We start from the raw sequence: 23329 nt of genomic DNA on the forward strand, positions 1-23329 counted from the left end.
CGGCTCCCACGCCTCGCCTTTTCAAAACGAACCAGAGCGCTAAATTCGCTTCCAGCCAGGGGAGCAGCCCCGCAGCTGGGGCGGGCGGGGGGCCCGGGGCTGCCCGGGGCGGGGGGCGGCGGGGCCGGGGCCGGGGCCGGGGCCGGGGCCGGCCGGGGCTGCGCGGCTGCGGGCGGCTCTTCCTTACGGGGTGGAGAAGCGGAGAGCCGGGAGGGAGGCAGGGCTTCGCCGTCTGACACATGAAGCTGGGGCAGCCATACGTGGCTGGAAAATTTGGAGTGTGGGGGCCAGAGGCATGTGGCTAATTCAGGTAACCGGAAAGCTGGCTTTTATTATTCCTCCAGCTCATAACTCGCAGCAGTTGTTTTTCCCTTTTCTTTTCTTCTCTTTTTTTTTTTTTTTGTTTCCTTCCCCCCCCCCCCCCCACCCTCAAGTGGGATGGGAGGAGCAGGTTGTATAGCAGCACTGCGTATAAATACTCAGCCCAAGGAAGCCCAGCAGATCTGGTGAAGTTTTATTTAAATTGCTTTGGCGACAGGCGAGTCCTGTGTCTGGAGGGCAGCGGGGTTTTCCTGACGTGCGAGGCGACAGTCCCCCTCAGTGGTGGGATTCGGGACCTGGCTGGAAGGGGGTCCTGCTGCCTGTCTTGGTGCTGGGGGCTTCACGCAGTTTAAAATGAAAGAGCAGAGGTGCTGGTGGAAGTAACATGAGCTGAAGCGAGGGCGAAGCGGTATCGCTGCTCTTGCGGCAGTTCCCAAAGCCGTAAAACAGCTGCAGGTCTGTGTAAAGTCTAATGGCATCGGTTGCGTAAGGAGCGGGGTCAGAGTTCCCATCGCCTGCTCCAATGCACCCTCTAGAGAAGTCAGTCTCCAGATGATCCGTGCGGTACGTTGTCATCCTGTGGTCTTTACGTGACAGTGTAGCGCGTGTGAAGGCTTGGTGTGACATGGGAAGGCTGGAGGGATTCGGGGAAGGACGGCTTTGAGCTACTAGCTGTGCCACTTCTGTGCCCCTTTGTTAACAGACGTTATCCGTGTGTGTGCATGTGTGCACATCGACGTGGGTATGCGCTTCTCAGCATTTGAAAACCTACTGATTAACTTTTTAAAAGTTAATCGGGATTTAGTGTTGAGGGTCAGTCAGCGGAAAGCTGGTCTGCTCGCTGAGCTGCAGCAGCAGTTTCTGCTTCCGGCGTGCTGTGAGCACCCATCTTTCTGCGCTTGTGTTTCAGCGCGTAGTTTACTGAGGCATAGCTCCTTTTCCAGTGCTGATTTTGTTTTTTCTTTTCCAGAAAAAGAGGAAGTTATCATAAATGGAGAAGATGAAAAAGAACGGAAAGACCCCTATTTTGTGGAAACACCTTACGGCTACCAGCTCGACTTGGATTTTCTGAAGTACGTGGATGATATACAAAAGGGGAATACCATTAAGAAACTGAACATCCGAAAGAAGAGGAAAGCCGTGCCAGCCTCGGCGGGTACCAAGAACTCTGGTGGCCAGTGCAGTGGCTGGACCTCCACAGAGTCTCTCTCTTCGTCCAACAGTGATGAGAACAAGCAGTCTTGTCTGGCAGCGAGGAGTCAAGTAGCCTCATCCATTGCTGCGAGACCTTCGGTTTCCTTTGAAGCATCTCCTTCCTACTTAACTGTCCCTGAGACCAGGCAGCTTCCTCCTCCCTCCCCGCAGCCTCCTCGGCACAACCTCCATGTAACAAAAACCCTCATGGAAACGCGGAGGCGACTCGAGCAGGAGAGGATGATGCAGGTCACACCTGGAGATGTCCGCAGGCCCCGGCTTTCCAGCTTTGGAGGCATGGGCTCCACCAGCTCCCTCCCCTCTTTCGTGGGATCCAGCGGGTACGGTCACATGTCTCAGCAGCTGCAGAACGGGTATCAGGGGAACGGCGACTACGGTGCCTGCTTCAGCCCCTCCTTGGGCAGTTCCATTCGTCACAGCCCCATGAGCTCGGGGATATCCACACCGGTCACCAACGTGAGCCCGGTGCATCTGCAGCACATCAGGGAGCAAATGGCCGTTGCCCTCAAGCGTCTCAAGGAGCTCGAGGAGCAAGTCAAGACCATTCCCGTGCTGCAGGTCAAAATTTCAGTGTTACAGGAGGAGAAGAGGCACATGATGGCTGAACTCAAAAACCAGAGGAAAGCCACTCAAAATGACACGTACGGTTTCAGAAAGCGATCCTACAGTGCGGGAAACGCAGAGCAGTGGGAACACATGTCTCAGGTGAGAAGAGGCGGGGAACTGTATATAGATTGTGAGGAAGAGGTGGAGAGCGTGGAGCAGAGCTCTCAGAGGATAGAGGAGTTCAGGCAGCTGACTGCTGAGATGCAAGCCCTGGAGAAAAAAATCCAGGATAGCAACTATGACAGTCCAGCAAACCTCCGGGTAAACAGAGAAAGCCTGACAAAAGAAACCAGATCTGTTGCTGTAGGTGCTGATGAGAACATGAACGATGTGATTATATACAACAGATCTGCAAGGCAACACAGAGAAGTAGCTGTGGGGACGGAGAAAGAAGTGAGAGAGGCTGGGGTTGGGGTGACAGAAGCCATGCTTGGCTTGTCTACGGAGGTTGAGAAGGAGATAGAGCTTCAGCAGCAGACCATCGAAGCCCTTAAGGAGAAGATTTACAGGCTAGAGGTTCAGTTAAAGGAAACAACCCATGACAGGGAAATGACCAAATTAAAACAGGAGCTGCAGGCGGCTGGTTCTAGGAAAAAAGTGGATAAAGCCGTGATGGCTCAGCCCCATGTCATCAGCAGGATGGTGGAGGCTGTCGTGCAAATGAGAGACCAAATGGTGGGAGACCATGTGGATGTTGCCGATTCGTCGGTGGGAAACCACCTGCAGACGAGCAGCGTCGGCACCTCCTGCAGACCTGCGGTGCAGAGCGCGGCGGCAGGCCCCGAGCTGCTGATGAGCCGGTGGCTGGTGAGGGAGCGGGCGGAGGTGCGAGACCAGGGCACGGGGCGCTCTGTTGAGCTGCGCAACAAGGCGGTGGGCGCAGCGACGAGCGTCTGTGAGACAGGCGTCAACACGGAGGAGCCGGCAGGCGCTGCCAGCCCCGCCCGGGCGGCGCAGGCGGTCGGAGCGGTGCGGTCTGTGGGCTGTGGAGATTGCTCGGTGGATGTGGTGGTTTGCACCCCCAAGGCGTGCGTGTCCCGTGAGACGGCCACGGAGGCTGTGCCCAGGGCAGAGGCGACGGTGATGGCCGTGCCTTCTATGGCTAGCCGGCAAACCAGCACCGCTTTGGAGATGGTGAGCCAGTGCACCGGCACGGAGATGCCCTCCCTGGCAGAGTGTGGGACGAACACTTGTCTGAGCAGCTGCGACAAACAGACCAACACGGAGAGCGTGGAGACGCGGAGCGTGGCGGTGGGAGATGGCCGGGTGAAGGACGTACACACGGCTGCTAAAACACGCTCGGTTGGAGTGGGCACCTTGCTCTCCAGCCACCCTGGCTTTGAAAAGCCCTCGGCAATAAAAACCAAAGACTGTGGCGTTGGGCAGATAGACGTTCATGAGAACTACCTGGTTGGTCTTAAAATGAGGAGCATTGCCTGCGGACCCCCTCCGTTGCCGGTTGTGCCGGCTGGCACCAGGAGCATCGGTGTTGGTGGAGAGTCTGTGTGCGAGCCGGTGAGTGGTCTTTTGGAGAGCCCTCTGCCTCCGCCGGAGCTGAGGACGGGCTTGGATCACTACATCGAGCGTGTGCAGAAGCTGCTGCAGGAACAGCAGACGCTGCTTGCTGAAAATTACAGTGAATTGGCAGAAGCCTTTGGGGAGCCCCACTCCCAGATTGGATCTCTCAATTCGCAGCTCATCAGCACCCTCACCTCCATCAACTCTGTCATGAAGTACGCCAGCACGGAGGAGCTGCGGAGCCTGGACCTTCAGAAGCCGTGCGTGGAGAGAAGCGCGGCGTCAGGTAAGCCCAGCGTCCGGGCACGCGTGCGGTCCGCTCCCTGCCAGCACCGCGGGTCAGTCCCCTGCTAGGCTCTCGCTTAGTCGGGAAGCAAGCGCGTAATGCTCCCCGGCCACACGCGGAACGTGACGTTGTTGCTGGACGTGCCCGCTGGGTATTCCCTCCAGCCCACCTCTGGTAACTGAAGAACCAGAGGTGGTTTTACCTCTCCCAGTCCAGCAGCCTCTGAAGGGCGTGATGGTGGTGACTGACCATGCAAGAGGGGTATCGAAAAGTATGCAGGGTTTGAGCACCGTGCAAGGTGTTGACTCCATTTTATAACTTCAAGAGTATTCAAGGTTAATGCCTGTGGGTTTGGAATTTTGTCCTTCCTTTAAACTTGGCATGCAATTTTTAAAAACTTCAGCGTCAGATTTGACAGAGTTGAAGGTCACATTCAACGTCTGTATCAAACTGACTTACCTCCACAGCCGTTTCCCTGGATTTTGTAGTGTTTCTTCCACTGCCTTCGTTACTTGTGCCTCTCCCCATTCCAGCAGGGCTGATGGCTTTATAATAGACAACTCCAGAGCGCTTCACAGAAACCACATCTTGCATCTTCTCTGTTCCAATAACTGTTTGTCCTAATCCCTAATTACAGCCTCATGTTTGAAAGGCATAAGCTGTAATTACCGCTGGAGGTTTTGGTGACACTCAGGAAAGGCAAGAATTGAGATTTAAATACTCCTTGCATCTTATTTATTAATTTTAAAGTCTATACAATTAATTTGAGGGATTTCTTTATTCCCTGGGGTAAAGTTGCTTACTTTTTTATTATGATTATTATTATTATTCTTGGGTGTCTGATAGTCTAGTTTAAAACATAGCCATTTTTTCCAATGCCTTATTGGTGAATCCAACCCCATTACTATTAAATTTGTAAACGTTGGCTTACTGGAAACCAATATGTAATGCCTAGCAGTGACTGTTAGATACCGTATTCTTGGTCCTGCCATGCAGTGACTGAAACAAGAGGTTAAGGAAATGGGAAGAACTTGTGCAAATTCTTCTGTATCGTGGGTGCTGAATTGGAAAAAAAAAAATCCTAAGTAAATACCATTTTATGTCAGGATAATATTATTGGCTAATGCACTGCTATATAAAGCTCTTGCAGCTTATTTACTCTCTTAAAATTTACCTATTTTTGTTAAAAGGCAGCTTGGTAAATCTGATTCTCTTCAATGTTCATGCACTAAATGGAACCATCCATTAAATGAGCTGAAGTAAAAATTTTAGCTTCCCATAGTAAAGCAATAAGCAACATTTATGTAGTGGTAAAGAAAACGTATGATATCCTGTCTGCATACATGCAATATGATACTATATATGCAATATTGCTGTCTTTCTCATATGCACTTTATATTTTGGGCTTCTTATAAATAATGATACTATAATAATAAGAGTATCTAGCAGACACCAGAAGTGTCCTTAAAACAGTGAACCAGAATTTTTACTAGCTGTAAATCCTCAATTCCTTTTCCTGCTTTCACTGCACAGTATCAGATGTGTAGTCTAGAGACTTGAAAGTATTTAGACACAGGTGGAGCAATGGATCATGTTTTGCTCAAGATGTTCTTACTCGGATTCAGATTTCACATTCTTGATAAAATCATTTTGGAATAATTTTATTTTAACTTGTAATGCCATTATCTTTAGCTGTGCATGCTGAGTGTAAAATCTCTTTATTTTTAGTCCCTGGTGAGAACTACATGCCAGGACTGTGTGCATAAACCAGGCTCTGGGCTATAACAGTTTAGACCCGTGGAGACTTGGAGTGGGAAGGAGGTCATAAGCCTGAGATGTTTCCTCTTCTTTTTCTATTAATTTTGAAAATATTGTCTTTACTACATTTATCTGCTGGTCTTGCTGCCTGTTCCTGTGGTTTTACAGATCATGTGTTACTTTTTTCTGTAAAAGGATTTTTGCTGAATGAAGCACGAACTTAAATAATTCTGTAGGCACTGGAACAAATAAAGCCTTTTTTTTTTCCATGCATCAGCATCTCATGATAGCTTGTGAGCTCTTAGTAAATCTTTCCTCACATTTAGGTCTCTTGGATGTAGCTTTTCGGGTGTGTTGTGTGTGAACTCAACCAGCACCCCTTTATCCAAGCCTGGCATCTCAGCCTGATTTCTCTAAAGCTTGTATAAATATAAAAATCCTTCAGAGCACTGAGTCTCTAGGCCGGTTTGGTTAAAATGAGCAATTGGGTTTAAGTTACGGAAAGAAGCATGACCTTGCAAGCCTTGGTTTCTTAGAAAAAACAGGCTGAAAATAGAGGCAGAAGCGTCTGGTTTCAGATTAGCAGCAGTAGTGTCATCTTTAATATTTTATTCAAAGAGCATCCTTAGGAAACGCCTCTTAGAGGCCAGGTCCTTTTAGGGCAAAAACGCCTGAGCTGGCTTTGTGGCCTGTGATTTGGGTACCAGTTTGCCACGTTCAAGGGTTGGCGGTCCGTACTGCCTCTGATAGCTGAGGTAGCACATCAGTCAAACTCTCAGCTTCACAGATTTTTCTCCCTGGGGGGATGGTGGCGTGCTGCAGGGGTGCCTGCCCTCGGACAGCCCCGACACGGCTTGTGCCGGCGATGGAGACGCAGGCGTGCGAGCCGGAGCCAGCCGAGCGGGACGCGGGCCGGCTCTGCAGCTGGCATCCCGAGGCGCACGCCAAGCGGGCGCCTGAGATGATTGCTGAACCGGGTCTGTTAGCAAATAGTATTGCTTGTTGCAAAATAAACACCTTCGCTTCCGTAACTCAGCAGCTCCTATTCACATACGCACTGTCTTTCAGAAGCCCTACTCGTCTCAGGGAGATCAAACCCGCTGGCCAGACAAGCCAATTTCCACTCTGCAAGGTCATGTCAGGCAGCATTGGCACCCTGTCTGTGGCCAGCTGGATTGTATGGATGTGGGCTGCAAACTTAGATGGTAACAGATCCTTATTCTTCGACCAGACAGCATATACAAGGACTAAGAGAGGGGAGCGCGTTCAGGTTCTCTGTTTATTGTCTCAGAATTTTTGAGAAGTTTCGGGAAGTTACATTTGAGTGCGGGTGTGATGCGTTTTGCAAAATATCAGCCGGAAGCCTGCTGTCACTTGTAGGGGTTTTAATTACATGGGCTTTTCACGAGTCTGGTAGATGGATGGATTTCACAGGCAAGGAGTTTGCAAGGGTGGTATTTAAAAAAACCTGCCCTACCATTGCCCTGAAAAATTAACGGAGCACATTTGACCTGAAAATGCATGGTTATTTTGCCTCAGTGATCTTTGGAGTACCAGTTTTATGGTCTATTTTTGGACCAATCCTGAGTGAGCACCCCAGTGGAAGCATTATGCTAATCATCATGAAGAAGGAGGCAACTTCTTGAATTTTGACTTGAGGGAGCGAAAGGAAGTAGGAAGCAAGTGGTGTCGGAAAGTCTCAGGGGTTAGGAAAACATGATGTGCCATCTGGTGGAAAGATCTTTCAAGGTTTTCAACCCTAGCTTTCACCCAGAGCTGGGGAGGCAGGCTGAGAGACCATGGGAAGACCGAAGGATTGATGGTGGTGCGAGAAGCCTCTGGTTGCCCAAAGCTGGTATGTAGGACTAATGAGGTGTCGTGACCATGGTTGTCTCTCTTTGTCATCATTAGTAATGCAAAACCAGCAGGGAGCTGGAGAAAGGTGATTTCATTTTACAGCTCTTCTGTTTGACAAAGTTTGTAGCCTTTTCTCTCAAAGACTGTGTAGCTCGATGGGTTGGTAGCCCCCGTCCTGGCAGCATGGACCATGCTAGCGTGGCTGGAAGACCTGAGGCTTGCCTGAGGCTCAGAAGCCAGTGCTGTTTGAGGCGCAGGCAGGCGTGTCAGTGGACCCTGCAAAGCTGTGCGCCGCTACAAATCGCACTGGTTGTCTACATCTAGGCAAGTGAATGAAGCCCTCAGCTTCCACTCTGCTGCAGATGCACGCCTTAATCACCAGGTTAAGTTTCTGTACAGATGTGCTTGTTTGTGTAACACACAGGATCCATCCGTCTCTCTGCTGGGGAGAGGGTGACTGAAACGTTTTTAATATTCCCTGGAAGGTAGTGTGATGCAAAACAGCCATGCAGATGGTCCCATCTGTGTGCCAGTTGAGTACCATTTATTCATTTGTATCTGGCTGGCATGTCAAAGAATACGGTGCCTCTTCTGTGTTTTTCGTGTGGCAGGTGGTATCTATTGACCTGCTAGTTGTGACAACATAAAGCTCAAATGCCTGTCATTCAAAAATGGTAGCGACCTCTGTAGTAGGAGCTGAGGCGTTCAGCTGAGGTTTTTTCTGTTTTAAATACCCACTGAGTTCTATCAGAAGAGAAGCAGAGACTGGGTCAGTAATTGTCCTATAAAGACATTACTCAAGTGAAAATCCATAAACCTCTTTAAAGAGGTTTGACGTACCTTCCTTGGCTATGCGTTAACACAAGGTTATTAGAAGGAACTATTACCATTATTACCATTATTATCATTAGACTATTTGCTGTTTTCATTCTGTGGCAGCACTACATGGAGTGTTTGAACTTGAAAGCTGCTGTATCTCCTCATTTCTGCTTCAGTTTAAAAACAGTGCAATTTGCCACAGTAAAAATATTTTTTTCTTTCAAATCTATTGCTGCTTAAAGAGCAATAGGCTTGCTAGCCTGCCTGAGTGACTTTGGTAAAACCCCAGTTCCCTCCCTGCACTGTGGCACAGGGACATGATGTTCAGGCACTGAGCTTTGTTCAGAGTTCAACTCCCATGGTAACAGGCACGCCTATGAATATTTAATGGCAGGAGATTCCCATTTTTCCAAGGAAGTGTTGCCTTATTTCAGCAACAGTAAAGCATCAGCTGAGAAGATCAGCTCCTCATAAATGAGAAATAAGAACAGCTCTGAGATCACCTTCGTGCTGTGCCCAGCATCATGAGACGCTTTGATCCACCACTCATCAGGGAAATTAAGGATGGCTTTCACCAAGCTTCACACGCAGTTGTCTTGGAAAAGAGAGCATTTCATAAATAAGATGATTAGCTGCTTCACAGACATGTAATTTTTTGTGTTCAGTCTTGTTCAATTAAAGGAATTGGTTTTGACTTCCAGTTTCAGCAGACTGGCTTCACAGTCTAGTTTGGGGATGGAAAGCAGCTTCTCAACACAGAGAAAATGGTTAAAGCGAGAGTGAAAATGAAATTTAGATTGTTCTTGCAATCCTATTAATGGCGCCGTCCTGTTAGAAGGAGGATTTTCCCTGAAGCCAAATGGTAGTTGCAACATTTACCTATGCCTGGGCCCCAAGTGAATCTGGCTTCTGTTGGTTTATCATATAAAAAATTCATCTGTGGCAATTTTTTGTTCTGAAATTTTAAATTCACTGACTTTTAACCTGGGATGGCGCAAAAGTACCTTTTAAGATGGAACTACGCTTAGTCTTCTGAAGGTAACACATTTATCAGGTGTATTGGTTAATATCAGTCATTGTAAATGTTTAAACGTAGCATGTTTGCTCATCACTGCTTTTTTATTTACCTTAGTGGAATGAGTTTTTTTCTCTTCAGTAGTTCTGATGTGTAGACCAAATGGAAAGTGGATTAAAAACTATTTATATTAAAAAATAACTTTTTAAGGATAAAGCAAGTTAGTAAGATTTAAGACCACTGGAGAAGACTTTGTGTTCTTCAGTTACCGTAATTTCGTAGGGAGCTTATTGCTACTGTGAAGAAATTGTGCAGTGTGAAAGTGAAGTATTTCCTTGCTGTACATGCTCCAGACAACATTTATGCGCTGTCTTTAACAGGGAGTATGTAAGTTGTATCATTGGCTGTTATAAACATATTGTGCAAAAAAATGCTTGCACTGCTCAACAGGTTAAAAATAAAATCTCTGTGCAGCTACCACACAGGCAGCAAGCTTGTGCCCTTTTTTTAGCTAGAAGCCTGTGATGTTCCAGCCAGAGAGCTAGGTTCTCATCCTGATGGTATTTAATTCCCCTGGCCTCATTTGCACTTCTCTTGATTTCCAGTGGTATAAAAGTATTGTCAGGCTAAATCGTTTTTATAGTAATACTTAGGCTTGCTTCTATCAGACTAAATGGAATTTTTCAAAAGCAGGTGAAGAATAGACTTCCATTACCATGAGTTCAGCACAAATTCAGGGGAAAAAGTACTGTTCAAGACTCACCCAGTGAGTTCCCTGAACCAGCTTACTACATGACTACTCATGCTCTCATAAATGGGAGGGAAGGCCTGCAGTTAGGAAAGCAAGTAGCATCTTAATAACAATAAATGGATTTTATAGGTGCAAGAAATTGCATGGGTAGTGTGCTGCTGACATATAGTAGGTTTGCTGTAACCCTGGTTTAAATTGGTGAGATTTTCAAAAAGAAGCGCAAGTGATTTAGGAGAGGAGGTTCCTTCTAAAAAGTTAAAAACAGGTGCCCTCATTCCCTCAAACCACTGAGGCTAAATGACTGAAGATGCTTCAGTCGCTTGTTTCCCTCTGAAATTGATGAGAGTACCTTTCTGCATAAGGGTTCATGAACAGTTGAAGTCTGTAAGTTTTTTGTTTTGTCTTATCATACCTTCAGAAATTCCTGGCAGCTCCATGCTGTGGTTAGCTGTGCCATATCAGTACACAGAAGCACACATCAAGTTTGTGTTATTTGCCTGCAGCTGACAAAACTAACAAAAATCAGCAGGGTGCATCTACCCGAGTGGCTCTGTCGGGAGGCAGCGGCTGGCTAAGTGCGGAACCTGCTGGCTGATTCACTGTCAGTGTTGTGCGCCGCAGCCCGGTGTCACTGAGAGGAATTCTGTGCAAGCATACTTGAGATCTGGGAGAGGTGAGGTGAAGAGTCTATTTTAAGGTCTGTGTAGACTGGTGGTGATCTTCAGCCAGGGTTTCGGTTCCACGCTTGAGAAGCACGCGGTGCCTCCTGACAGCCCCGCAGCCTCGTTGGAGGAAGAGGGAACTGGTCTCATCCAGCTTTTTGGTTTAGGCAGCAGTTGATTGATCTGTTAAACCATTGACCATAGTCAATGGCTAGCACAGCTGCTTCCGTCATCCATTTTTCGAAGTGATTTGCACTAGGTTGCTGCTGTCCAAGCAGCTTTATGTTGGCTGTCTTGTGAAGGGGAAGGCCTGAGAGTTGATGTTAGGTGCTAATTAATGGCTTGAAGCGTTAATGCTGTGTTGGGTCCAAAGCTGCCTTTCCTTGAACCTTGGGTACCGTAGACGCAGTAAGTGTAAACATCTCACAGCTGTGTTGGGAGAATGAGCGTACCGGCCAGTTTGTCTAATGCACGCTGCTTTGTTGCGTGCTTGACCTCGAGCCTTGATGTCATCGTCTTTTGTCAGGTGCTGGGGGGTGAGCAGGACGCTTCGTCTGAAGGCACGGACAACATGCCCCAGATCCTGAACTCAGTGTGGTGCTTCTCAGCCACTGAGGGATGAACCAGAAGAGGGAACCTCCTGAGATCTTGTTGCGTGGGTGGCAGGTTTAGCTGGGGGAGAGGCTGTGAGGCAGGGGAGAAGAGTCTGCTGCCGTCCTCCTTTCTCTTTGTCCTGCCCTGCAGCTCCCTGCCCAGTGTCGTGGTTCAGCCCCAGCCAGCAGCTAAGCACCACGCAGCCGCTCGCTCACTGCCCCTGTCCCGATGGGATGGGGGAAAGAATCGGAGGAGTAAGAGTGAGAAACACTCCTGGGTTGAGATAAGAACAGTTTCATAATTGAAATAAAATAAAGCTGAACATGAGCCAGCAGTGTGCCCGGGTGGCCAAGAAGGCCAACAGCATCCTGGCTTGTATCAGGAACAGTGTGGCCAGCAGGAGCAGGGAGGTGATTGTCCCCCTGTACTCGGTGCTGGTGAGGCCGCACCTGGAATACTGTGTCCAGTGTTGGGCCCCTCAATACAAGAAAGACATTGAGGTGCTGGAGTGTGTCCACAGAAGGGCAACAAGGCTGGTGAAGGGTCTGGAGCACCGGCCTTATGAGGAGCAGCTGAGGGAACTGGGGTTGTTTAGCCTGGAAAAGAGGAGGCTGAGGGGAGCCCTTATCGCTCTCTACAACTACCTGACAGGAGGTTGTAGTGAGGTGGGTGTTGGTCTCTTCTCCCAAATAACAAGTGATAGGATGAGAGGAAATGGGCTCAAGCTGTGTCAGGGGAGGTTTAGGTTGGAAATTAGGAAAAAATTTCTTTACGGAAAGGGTGGTCAAGCATTGGAACAGGCTGCCCAGAGAGGTGGTGGAGTCAGCATCCCTGGAAGTGTTCAAAAAACGGGTAGACGTGGCACTCTGGGACATGGTTTAGTCTGGTCTACCCTTGATTGGTTTAGAGTAGACTTGGTAGTGTAGGTTAATGGTTGGACTGGATGATCTTAAAGGTCTTTTCCAACCTAAACGATTCTATGATTCTATGATTCTAAAATAATAATAATAACAATATAATAATAATAGTAATAATAATATACAAAGCAAGTGATGCACAATGAAATTGCTCACCACCCGCTGACCGATACCCAGACAGTTCCCGAGCAGCGATCGCTGCTCCCCAGCCAACCCCCCCCAGTTTCTATACTGAGCATGACGTCACATGGTATGGAATAGCCCTTTGGCCAGTTTGGGTCAACTATTCTGGCTGTGCCCCCTCCCAGTTTCTTGTGCACCTGGCAGAGCATGGGAAGCTGAAAAGTCCTTGACTAGCACAAGCAGTACTCAGCAAGAACTAAAACATCAGTGTGTTATCAACACTCCTCTCCTAAATCCAAAACACAGCACTGTGCCTGCTACTAGGAAGAAAATTAAGTCTGTCCCAGCCAAAACCAGGACAGCCAGCCATGTCCCAGGGCAGAAGGGAGACACCTGAGGGAGTGCAGAGTCTGGCTTGGGGGGGCTGTGCGTTGCTGAGGGGGGATGACGGGCCGCACCGAGGTGCCCTTGGTTCACGTCAGGCAGGACCCCCGCTCTGCCCTGCCGGCTCTCCTCAGCCCTGCGCGCACAGGCCCACCCCCGTCCCCAGGACGCGCTGCGGCTGTCGCAGCTGCCTTCGGAGGAGGACTGTGAAGAGACAGAGAGCCTTCAGCTGACGGTGGAGCCGGGCAGCTTTGGGGGCCTTGCACATCTCCACCGCTTCACAGCAGGCCCCCTCCGCTCCCTCCCCATGGCCGGGGTGGTGGGGCTGGAGCAGAAGGGGTGGCCTGGTGCAACCAGCTGAGGCAGCCACCGCCAGCTGCAGATGGAAGTGGTTACTCCGCTCGGTACTCTCTAATTGTAGCAGTCACCGCTCCAAGCAAGTGGAGGGAGAGGCTGTTTCCCTGTTTTTCAGCTAAGGGAGTTTAAAAATCACTGGTTTTGGCTCAGCAGTCCATCGCCTTGGCAGCCCTCTTCTCCTTGGCTGGCAGATGGGGGACGGTGCTCGCTGCCGGGAGGAAACCCGACCGAAGTCGGTCACCGCTGCGAAGCAGTCAGAGGTGGGGGAGCGAGGGCAGCGCTTCCCTGTTGATTTGCACGGGTGCCCATTTCGTCCTGAGCGCACAGGCCTGTCTCTAGGAGGGGTGCTCCTGTACGGGGAGCAGTGGGGTGGCTGCTGCCGTCACCCCACACGCGCTTCCCTGGGAGGGCAGAAGCTTTTCGGCTATACCTGTAGCGACGTGTCTGCCAGTACACTGCTGCGTGCCATTCCCAGCAGGTGGCTTCCCCCGGCAGCTTGGAGAAACTATAAGCACTGGTGGAAGTGGGCAGTAGGTCTCATTGCTGGAGAAGGTGCCTTCAAAATGCGCGTGGGGTGAGGCTCGGCTGGCAGCTCGGAGCCTTGGGTGGCAACAGGAGCAAAGAGGAGGAAGCTGCTAGGAAGTGACAATGTTTGGAAAAATCAGCTTCATTACGTCCTGTTATAGGAAAAAAAAAAAAAAAAACAAAACTGAGGTGAGGTAAGAAGGGGGATAAGGCAGTCTAGGAAGAGCAATAAAGATGTCAGCTGTATTTCTAAAATTGAATATTTGGACTTTACGTTACCACAGTATGTCAGCATCCTGTGCAATGGCACTCATCTATTTGAATGAGGAGGCTGTGGTTTAATTTTTGATAAATACAAAGGAAAAAAAAACCTGTGGAGGCAGAACTGATTGAAGCAAGCTTTGAAAGAAAGAAGTGATAGTGTTTAAAGTAAATTAAACACTATCTTTTTTTTTCCTTTAAATGCTAGCAAGATTACTTAAGGAAGAATGTGTGTTTAAAAAACCAGTGCGTTCCACAAACAAAAGCATTTGTGCAGCTTTGTATAACAGTCGTAATAGCACAGCTGGAGGAACTCCAGGGGAATCTGTAAAAGTCTGTGCGTAATTAGCTCTGCCTTTTAAACACACAAAGGGAAAAAATGAGTGGATGCCAGCAAATCAGGAAAAAAAAATGTGTAACCCAAACATTTGGAATTTGATTTGAGTACAACTACTAGTTTGGTACCATCCTGAAAAGGGAAAAAAATAGGAAGAAATGCAGTGGGTGGGAGTTTATTGCAGTTGTCTCAGTAACTGGATAAAGTATGTAACTTTCAGAATTAGCGGCGTGATGGCAAAAAGGAAAGTTTCCTGAAAAGTTTCTGCTTTCATGGAAAATGCCATTTCTCAAAAAAAGGTAAGATAAGAAGGGCACCGCTGTCGCAGAAGGAACCTGTGGAGTTCATGAAGGTGCTCTTCAGGCATGTCAGCAAGGAGCAGCTCAGCAGGTCCGCCCTGGGCCAGGGTGGCGGAGCTGGGGTCGCTGTGCGTACTGAAAGAGAAGGAAAAGGAAGGAGCACTCCTTTCATCCCTTTTAAAGCCAGTATAGTTATACTTCGTATTGTATTGTTTTCATGGAAACAAAAACTCACAGCTGTTTTTTTTCGTATTTTTTGGAAGCGATCACACCCTTTTCCTATTGGATCCTCAGAAAAGAGTATTGCAGAGCACAAGTGTTGCCCTTTTTTTTTCCAATTTGTTTTTTTCCCCCCTGTCCATCACAGTGTTGACGGAAGTGTTTTGGTCTGACTCCTCCGTGATGCCTACTGTCTCCTCTGGCAGGTGCTACTTTGGAGTACATCCCTCACGGTCAACTTGCAAACGCCCACTTAACTTCAAATTTGCGAACGCTGAAATTGGAGCAAGACATTGTGCCTGCTCAGGAGGAGAGGAAGACTCCCCTGGTGGAAGCTGTTCGGGGAAGGAAGTCCTTTTCTTCTCAGGACAAAACTCTCGCTCCAATTAACCTGACAGATGACCAGCTTGCCTCTGGCCTCTATGGTAATAACTGGCTCACATTCGCCTTTCATCGTGCAGATGGAGTTTGAATACGAAATACAGTTAAAGGAGGTTTTCAGGGTTCTCAAAATTGTGAAAGCAGGGAAAGATGCCGCTACAGGGAAAGCCACAGTGTGAGACCCTGTGTCTGCAGATAGGGGTTAGTTTTTAAATGGCAGATTGTAGCACATCGGTGAAATGCCATTTAGTGTCTTCATAAGAAAAATGTATGGTGAGAGAAAGGGTTAGTAATTTTTTTTTTTTTAAACTTAAATTTGTATGAATGTTTTACCTGTCTTATGCCTCGAGATTGGTTTGAAAGTTGTTTCAGTGAATACTAAAATCTAAAGAAACAGCCTCGATTGAACCTCCCCACCCTGTTGAATAGGTTATTGTTAAATGCGCTGTCTGTAATAATGTGTTAGTTCTGGCAAATGACCTGCTGTCATCTGACGCCAAGATTTAGATTTTTCTTAACAGAGCAGAGTAACCCATTTCAATGTTAGAAGTCTTTCACAAATAGCAAAGAAAAAAAAAAAAAGAGTGTCTTTTCTTAAAGTTTTCTAAAGCATCATAAAGATTAGCAGCGTGTTGGAAGATGGGAAAGTTAGGCTAAACTAGTTTTCTGTTTCCAGAGTAATTTTTGGAAGTGTTCTTCGATATTTCCAGTGGGCATCTCACACCATGACTGTATGTATAAAAAGATTAGAAAGCCCAGCTTCAGTTGGTAAATTAAACAGAAAGGTGTTTGTTTGTTTTGAAGAATTGTCTAAAGCTGCTGCAGTTGAAGCTGGCCACAGCTTTGTACTGATACGTGTGCTTTTGTCTCCCTTTTCAACAGTATGTACTAATAATGAAAACACACTCAAATCTATCATGAAGAAAAGGGACGGGAAAAAGGATTTGAGCAACACCAAGAAGAACCTGCAGTTTGTTGGCATTAATGGCGGGTAAGAGACCTGTCTCCAAAAATTCTGTCACTGTAGCACTGTCACAATGGGAAGGAAAGGAGGAGCCCAGGAGCTTATGCGTAGCTTTGGCCTGTCCTTCAGGCTGAGGTGCGTCTGCTGAGTTTAAGGGTCAGAGGGAAGAACAAAACAGCTGAGCTCATCTTAATCCTCTGTAAACCGTTTGTGCTTGCAAGTCATACGTGGCATCAGTCTCAAGTACCTGTAGATTAGATTGCTGCCAAATTTAACACAGGAAAATGAAACAAAGAGCCATGGGAAAGTTTCTCAGGCAATACTTTAGTAAGGAAAATTTCAATATGTATTTGGCAGCTGACAAGCGCAGCATTGTGTTATTGAACAATACAGCAAGAGATGGCATTGCCTAAAAATTAACTTTTCTGGCTTTGCGCTAGATAAATACATAAACTTTGCTACACAAATACAGAAAACAGTATGGAAAATTCTTTTCTTTTAAAATATTACTTACCCTTGCAGAATGTTGCAAAGATCTTCAAAATGGTTTCACCAAGTTGTTTTTATATAGGTTTTCTAGCCCTTTCCTCAGATAGTTTTTCTTTAGTACAAATGCCTTGTGCAGTATGTAGCCTAAATATCGCAGTTAACTTCATTTCATACACATTGGCTAAAAGTGTTATTACTTATAGTGGGGGAATGTTATCACTCATAAATCACTGTTGTACATTAGAAGAATAGGCTTAGTATATTAATTCGTCAGCTGTTGAGGTGACGTAATAGTTCATTACAATCAGCATTATAATTGTCCAGATCACTTATATTTCACCTAAAATAGCAAAATGTTTTGGATTGTCACAGGAAAAAATGTTAAAATTGTGGCTGTTGTCTTTAGATAGCTTTGTTAGCTTCCCTGCTTATATCTGCCTAGTAAGGTAACAATGCAGTTTACTCTGAACAAAGTAATATCATTTTGGGGCTAAGGCAAGGTCTGACAGAGTGTTAAGACTTCTGTTTAAAAAAGGTCATTCTTCTTCCATTACACCCTGTACACATAATAATCACAGTGTCAGTTGGCAGTGACACTGAGTTCAGTGAGTAGAAGAGGTCTCTGAGTAGACGAAGGAGGACTAAGCCTTTGCAAGACATTTTTCAACTTGCAGCAGTGCAGACAGGTACTGACTGCTGCTGAATGGCACTGAGCAAGCACTCCTGCCCTTGCCCCTGCCCGTTCTCCCCCCAGGTATGAGACGACATCCAGCGACGACTCCAGCTCTGAGGAGAGCTCCTCCTCAGATTCGGAGGAGGAGTGCGAGGGCCATGAGTACCCCGGTGGCCAGTGCACGGAGGAGGGGCAGCCCTTGCCCTGTGCCCCGGAGGTCTGCGCCGTGGGGGCCGAGAAGGACAGCAACCCGTTGGACTGCGAGGCTGAGGAGGTGGAAATCAGAGAGAGGTAGGCTGCTCGCCCTCTCCCGAGCACCTCTGAGGAGGTTACCACCGCCTTGTTGCATGCTCTGAGCCTCAGGCGTGCCCGTGCTGGTGGAGAAAGCGCCAGCCCCCATTGCTGTTTGACTGCTGCCCGCTTCCCTCCTCCTTGAGTGGGTAACCAGAGGCGGTTTCATGGCAAAATGACTGTGTGTGAGCAGGGAGGAGGTCTTGGAGGGTGTCCTTTCCAGTGGCTGACCCCAGCGGCTTTAAATGGTCCATTTATAGTGAGACCCAGGTGGCTCCCCGCCAGCAGAGGCTCTACCAGGTCACAAACAGCACTTGTTTGGGAGCAGGCAATGCCTTGTTAACAACCTGGTCTGTAGAACAGTAAGTAAGCAAGCAAATGAGTCTTGAACCATGCACACCACGTCAGCAGCCTGCTGGGAGCACATCTTCCATTTGCACCTTCCACAGCATCTTGGCCATGGCTGGTACTCCTTGGTAACATGATAGGATACAGCAGCAAGGAGGTCATCCAGCTTCATATGCATCATACACTATCATATACTTTAAGGCTGCCATCATGCACTTGTTCAGCATTTCATGTTGAAGTTACTCTTCCAATTGCTGGTAATGAGCTGTGTAAGGTAGCATTTGACAGGCAAGGCTTGGTTTTTTTGGCACACAGAAAGCAGTAGTGTGGTGAGTTTTTACTGATTCTTGATTAGTGAATGGACAAAAGGAACTATAAACATAGATAGTGAAGGGATATTTTACAGATACTGGGTTTGGCAGATGTTTACAAGCGTGCTAGCTTGGAAAGTTGTGTAAGTTGAATAATAACAGTAAAAGAGCTAAGACAGAATTATTATGTCATGTTTCACTGGAGATATAGCTTAGCATCAAACTTACCTGTAATTATCAACTGCTAAATAAAAGAGATGCAGAAAGTCATAATTAAGGGCTATTCGTAGCCCTTGGAGATGGGAGTTTTAAAGTGCCGTGAGCTTTATTTATACGGTACTGTAGCCTGTTATTTCACAGGTTGCACAAAACGACGGGCAGTTTCTCAAAGGAGCTCTCTAATTTATACTTACCCTAGCAAGGGGTGATGGTGAAGAGGGGCAGCAGAACAGCTTAGGTAGCCATGTGGACTTGAGGAGCATGTTCTTTGCAAGCTGGCTGCCGTGGCAGTGCCCTTCAAGGGGAGGGGCAGGGCACATGGCCACACGGGACCGAGCGTGGTCCCTGTGATGGTAGAGCATTTCATTGCTCTGGAAGCACCAGTAGCTGGCTTGTAGCCCTGAAGGGCTAAAATGCCTACCTTACACACATGAGGCTGCTAGCCTCTCTGCTTTTTTGGAGATTTTTCCTGGGAAATTGCCATTATCCTCTGTGGCAGGTTGTAGGCAGAGATGGTTGGCCACAGCCTGGTGTGCCATGTGGCACGGGCATGGGCCTTCTTATTTTCAGCTGTTCCCTGAGTTTTGAAATTTTTGATGGAAAGGGGGCAGAAGTGAAATCATGAAGGGGGACTGGAGAAAGAGAGTAAATTTCCAGAGTGGACGGGATGAGAAAGTTTGGTTCTGGTGAGCAGGATAAAACAGGAGCCGGCAGGGAGGCACCGCCTGTGCCCTTCCCCACCCATTAACTCCGCTTCCGTCAACAACTATCGGCATTTCCTCTTGTTAATCAAGTAATCAAAGCACGGAGTGTGTGATACATGCTCTGCAGTCGTACAGCAGTAGGTGAGATTTTCCACTGGAAGGGTTGCCAAGTCTAAAGCACAGAAGTGATGCATCGCCTGCTCTCCGATCCCGCTGCTCCTCCCGCGTACATCTGGGAAACACATTTTCCTCCTTGCGGAGGTCCACAGCCCCACCAGTGGCTCTGCTTGCCGTGGAGGGAGTCCCCGCAGAGAAGAGCTGCCAAAGCGGCTTCTGTGTTGCAGCAGCTGATGGCTTGCCTGGAAACGTTCATTCTCGCACGACTTTCAGAAAGGTAAATGTTTCTGTGCTGGAACATTGAGAGAAAAATTTAAATGTGCCATGTATTCTGCTGTCTCCCTTAGATACGAACTAAGTGAAAAGATGCTTTCTGCCTGTCACCTGCTGAGAAACAACATTGATGACCCCAAGGCATTGACCAACAAAGATGTGGTAAGCAATGCAGGGCAAAATTCTCTCCGAGCTGCAACAGAAGAACTTCAGGGAGGGATAACTTCTGGTTTTGCACGACCAGCACCGCAGTGGCTAGGCAAAAGTGGATTTCGTCTTTCCTGGAAGAGTCACAAAGTGCTTTTTCTATCAGGAGACTTCTGTTCAGAGCATGTACTTGTGCTTTGTGTGCTGGGGTGTTGTCGTCCCCAGGCACACGCATAAAAATAGTAACATGAAAGCGCAGTTTCAACGCATCCATGCATTCCTGTGTTATTTTTGTAAGTGTTGCTTTAGCACTGCTGTGAACGTCTCTCAGGCCTCACATTAAGAGACCGCAGGGGGTGAGGAGCCTGTTTCTTTCCATGACAAAAGCTCAGAGTCTGTTCTGAAACTGAATGTGCTCTGCCTCCTTCTAAGCGTAGGGATACTGCTGCTGCCTCGCTTACGGTGCTGGTAGCTTTTATCAGTGCAGCAGGGAGTAAGGAAGATTCATTGTTAATACTCAGTCTCAGGAGATAAGGTTGTATTTGCTTCATATAGGAATTGCCTATATTCCTCATAAAAGACTTGCCTATGCTACTTTGTGGGGGCAATCTGAAGGCAAAGGAACACTGCTTAGTGATACAAAATTGAATTTTGTGTTTGTTACAGTTATGTGGTGATGTAAAAGGCAACAGTCCAGTGCCAGTCTCCTCCACTGTAGAGCATCTGCAGCTTCTTAAAGACAGTAATGTTGTCTGTAAGACACAGACACAAATATTGTCTGTGTTCAGTTCTGACATTTTGTGGTCCAGGGAATGTTTTGAAAGGTTGTTCAATACAGTTGTGACGGGTAGTTTTTAATCCTGTGTCAGTCCTTCAGGAGTAGTTTAGGCATTCAAACAACAAATGCTTCAGGCTCAGTCAGGGTTGTAAGTGTCAAAAATGGCATAGCCAGGTGATAATCTCTGCCTTGGAAGTGTAATTTGAATTTACATGTTTCTTTCTCATGCTTGAAGTGTTTGCCAGCACAAGTGGTGCTTTGTATCTGGAAACTGCAGACTAATCAGCTCTTGTTCTCTGTCTGTCTGCTGATAAAGAAGTCTTGTCCAAAAAGGGTAAACTTCAGTACAGCTAGGGATCCATATAAATTATCCCAACCTCTTCCAACATACTCCGATCTTGTAGCTGCTGTTTATGCCAGAAACAGCTGCGGACTGCTCCTTTTGGGATGTGATGGATTACTTGAATAAAAAAAGTTGTACCATTCACTTAATAATTCATGTGAATGTAAAAATAATTTGTTAGTGGTATTTGCACTCAGTAGTGGCTAAAATAAAAAAAAATACTTACATTGTGTCACTTTATGACCGCTTTTGTGTTTCAACTCTGTATGTTCACAATACATGTGATCTCTTAACTCAAAAGGTTGGACCTTGTAAGTTTTTATTATGGTAGTACTGATGTAGAATATCGTGTATATATGTGTATGTAGTACAGATATATACGTAGTACTGACGTGTGTAGAATATTCCCCCTTAACCAGACATGGGCCCTGTCTGGAACTGCTGGTACAGGTCCTCTGTGTTTTCCCTCGAGGCTAGAGAAGTGTGCTGTGTGTCTTCTCTGCAAAACTGGCCTTGAACTTACTGGCCACCGTGCAGGTGGGGGTTTATGAGAAGAGAAGAGATGAAGGACATGGTAGTCCTTCCAGGTTAGAGAAATTGTCTCAGAAAGTCAGAGCTGGTGGTGATGGCAGGAGCCTCAGCTCACAGCTAGATCTGCCCTGCCTGCACTGTTCCCAACAGACAGTTATCTGGCCTAAGAGGCTCCTACCCCTCCACCCTCAGTCCATACCGATGGGAAAGTTTATCCTGAATGTCTAACCTGCATCTTCTCATTGCAGCTAAAATCCCTTACTGCTACAGCCATCCATCCTGCAGGTGAAGAACAGGGTCTTTTCTTTCTCACTGCAACAGCCTTTTGCACTGTGAAAATGTTATGGTGTTCCTTTCCCCAGCTGTTCTTTGGGCAGTCCGGTCCTTCAAGTCTGTCCCATAGGTCAGATTTCCTTGACTTCTAATTGTTCTCACCACTGACCTTTGAAACCGTTTCAGCCGAATCTCTCTTGTCATTCAATGATAGGACCAGACAAGGTAGTCCAGCTATTGCCTTCACAGTGCTCGGTGGAGAGAAGGGACTGCATCACATGCCGTGCAAGCTACAAATCTGTTTATTCACCCCAAAACACTATTTGCCTTTTTCTTTACATTGTGATGTTGTTGACTCAGGTTCAGCTTGTGATCCTTTGTAATGCCGAGCTCTTCTTCAGCAGAACTGCTGTCCAGCCAGTTCTTCTATACCTTGTGCATTTGGTAATTCATGCCCTGGGATTGGGCCTAATTGACTTAGCATGCTGTTGCTTTAAGTCCGTGAGAAACGTGCATTCCCACTGCTCCTAGCCTTGGGTTCATCAGTGATTTATGAACTTAGTTAACTATTTAATGGAAATGCTTACTCCAAGTCTTTTTTTCTGTTCACCAGTATTTGATACCCATTAATTCTGGGGGTAATCTTATCCTAAAATTCTGTGCCCTCAGAGGTGAACCATTCCTGAAAATTAGATTAAATGAGAGGAGGTAAACAACTGGTGTTTTAAAGAGGCATTTAGTCAGAGGAGAAGCTTCAGTCCGTACATCTTGTTTGTGAGCTGAATACTTTCTTCCCACATTTGACTAAAAAAGGCTTGACCTCCTGCATCGCTGACTTGTGGGATGGAAAATCCTTTAAATAGATTGCCCATATGTAAATTTTTCTGTCTTGGTTTTGGCAGAGGTTTTGTTTAAATACCATCCAGCACGAGTGGTTTCGTGTCTCAAGTCAGAAATCAGCTGTCCCTGAAATGGTTGGAGACTACATAACTGCTTTTGAAGAGATTTCTCCTGCTGTCCTCAGACATATCATCAATATGGCGGATGGAAATGGAAACACAGCTCTGCATTACAGCGTCTCACATTCTAACTTTGAAATTGTAAAGCTTCTTCTGGATGCAAGTAGGTTGACTTGTTTGCCTTTTTTTTTTAATTATTTTTGGTTTTTGCAATCCTCAATGGGTGGAATTCTTGATGAACAAGAAGTCAAGTTTGGGCTTTCCCAGTAGCTGTTTTAACTGTTAACAATTATATGGTGGTTCTCTTGGGTAGTCTAGAATCCTTGTTTCTAGTGCTAGCTTTGGAGGTGATGGTGATGGCTCTTGAAAAAGTTACGGAAACACTCAAGTAAATTATATACAGTGTTTGGGACAGACAGGTAGATCCCTGACTCTTGGACTGTAGTCCAAGTTCAGCAGCACCAGCCTCCCAACAGTTTTCTCTGGAGGCAGCACAGCTGCTGCTCAGCCAAAGGTAGGGTGCTGGTGGAGGAAGATGCATTCAGGTATAAACATCAATGTCAAACACTCAAATTAGTCTACTTTATCTTACTAGAGTCATACAGAACCTTTTTCTGGCCACTACCTTGCCACGTCTATACTGCTCTCCTGAGAAACTGGAGCAATACGGCATTCTGCTGTATAGGAGCATTTCCCTGATCCAC

At 47.0% G+C, this 23329-nt stretch overlaps 1 protein-coding gene across 1 annotated transcript in view; it reads left to right on the forward strand.

The window, feature by feature from the left end:
* The first annotated feature begins 239 nt into the window (after window positions 1-239).
* Window positions 240-23329, forward strand: part of KANK1 (KN motif and ankyrin repeat domains 1) — a 29438-nt gene continuing 6348 nt past the window's right edge. Inside the window, exons 1-7 of the mRNA XM_075726271.1 lie at window positions 240-310; window positions 1292-3946; window positions 15031-15249; window positions 16088-16196; window positions 17413-17622; window positions 19669-19756; window positions 22569-22788. Of these exons, the coding sequence (XP_075582386.1) occupies window positions 1723-3946; window positions 15031-15249; window positions 16088-16196; window positions 17413-17622; window positions 19669-19756; window positions 22569-22788 (3070 nt within the window). The 5' untranslated portion in view covers window positions 240-310; window positions 1292-1722. The remainder of the gene's footprint in view (window positions 311-1291; window positions 3947-15030; window positions 15250-16087; window positions 16197-17412; window positions 17623-19668; window positions 19757-22568; window positions 22789-23329) is intronic.

This window comes from Pelecanus crispus, chromosome Z (genome assembly GCF_030463565.1).
Source record: "Pelecanus crispus isolate bPelCri1 chromosome Z, bPelCri1.pri, whole genome shotgun sequence".
NCBI classification, from domain to species: Eukaryota; Metazoa; Chordata; class Aves; order Pelecaniformes; family Pelecanidae; genus Pelecanus; species Pelecanus crispus.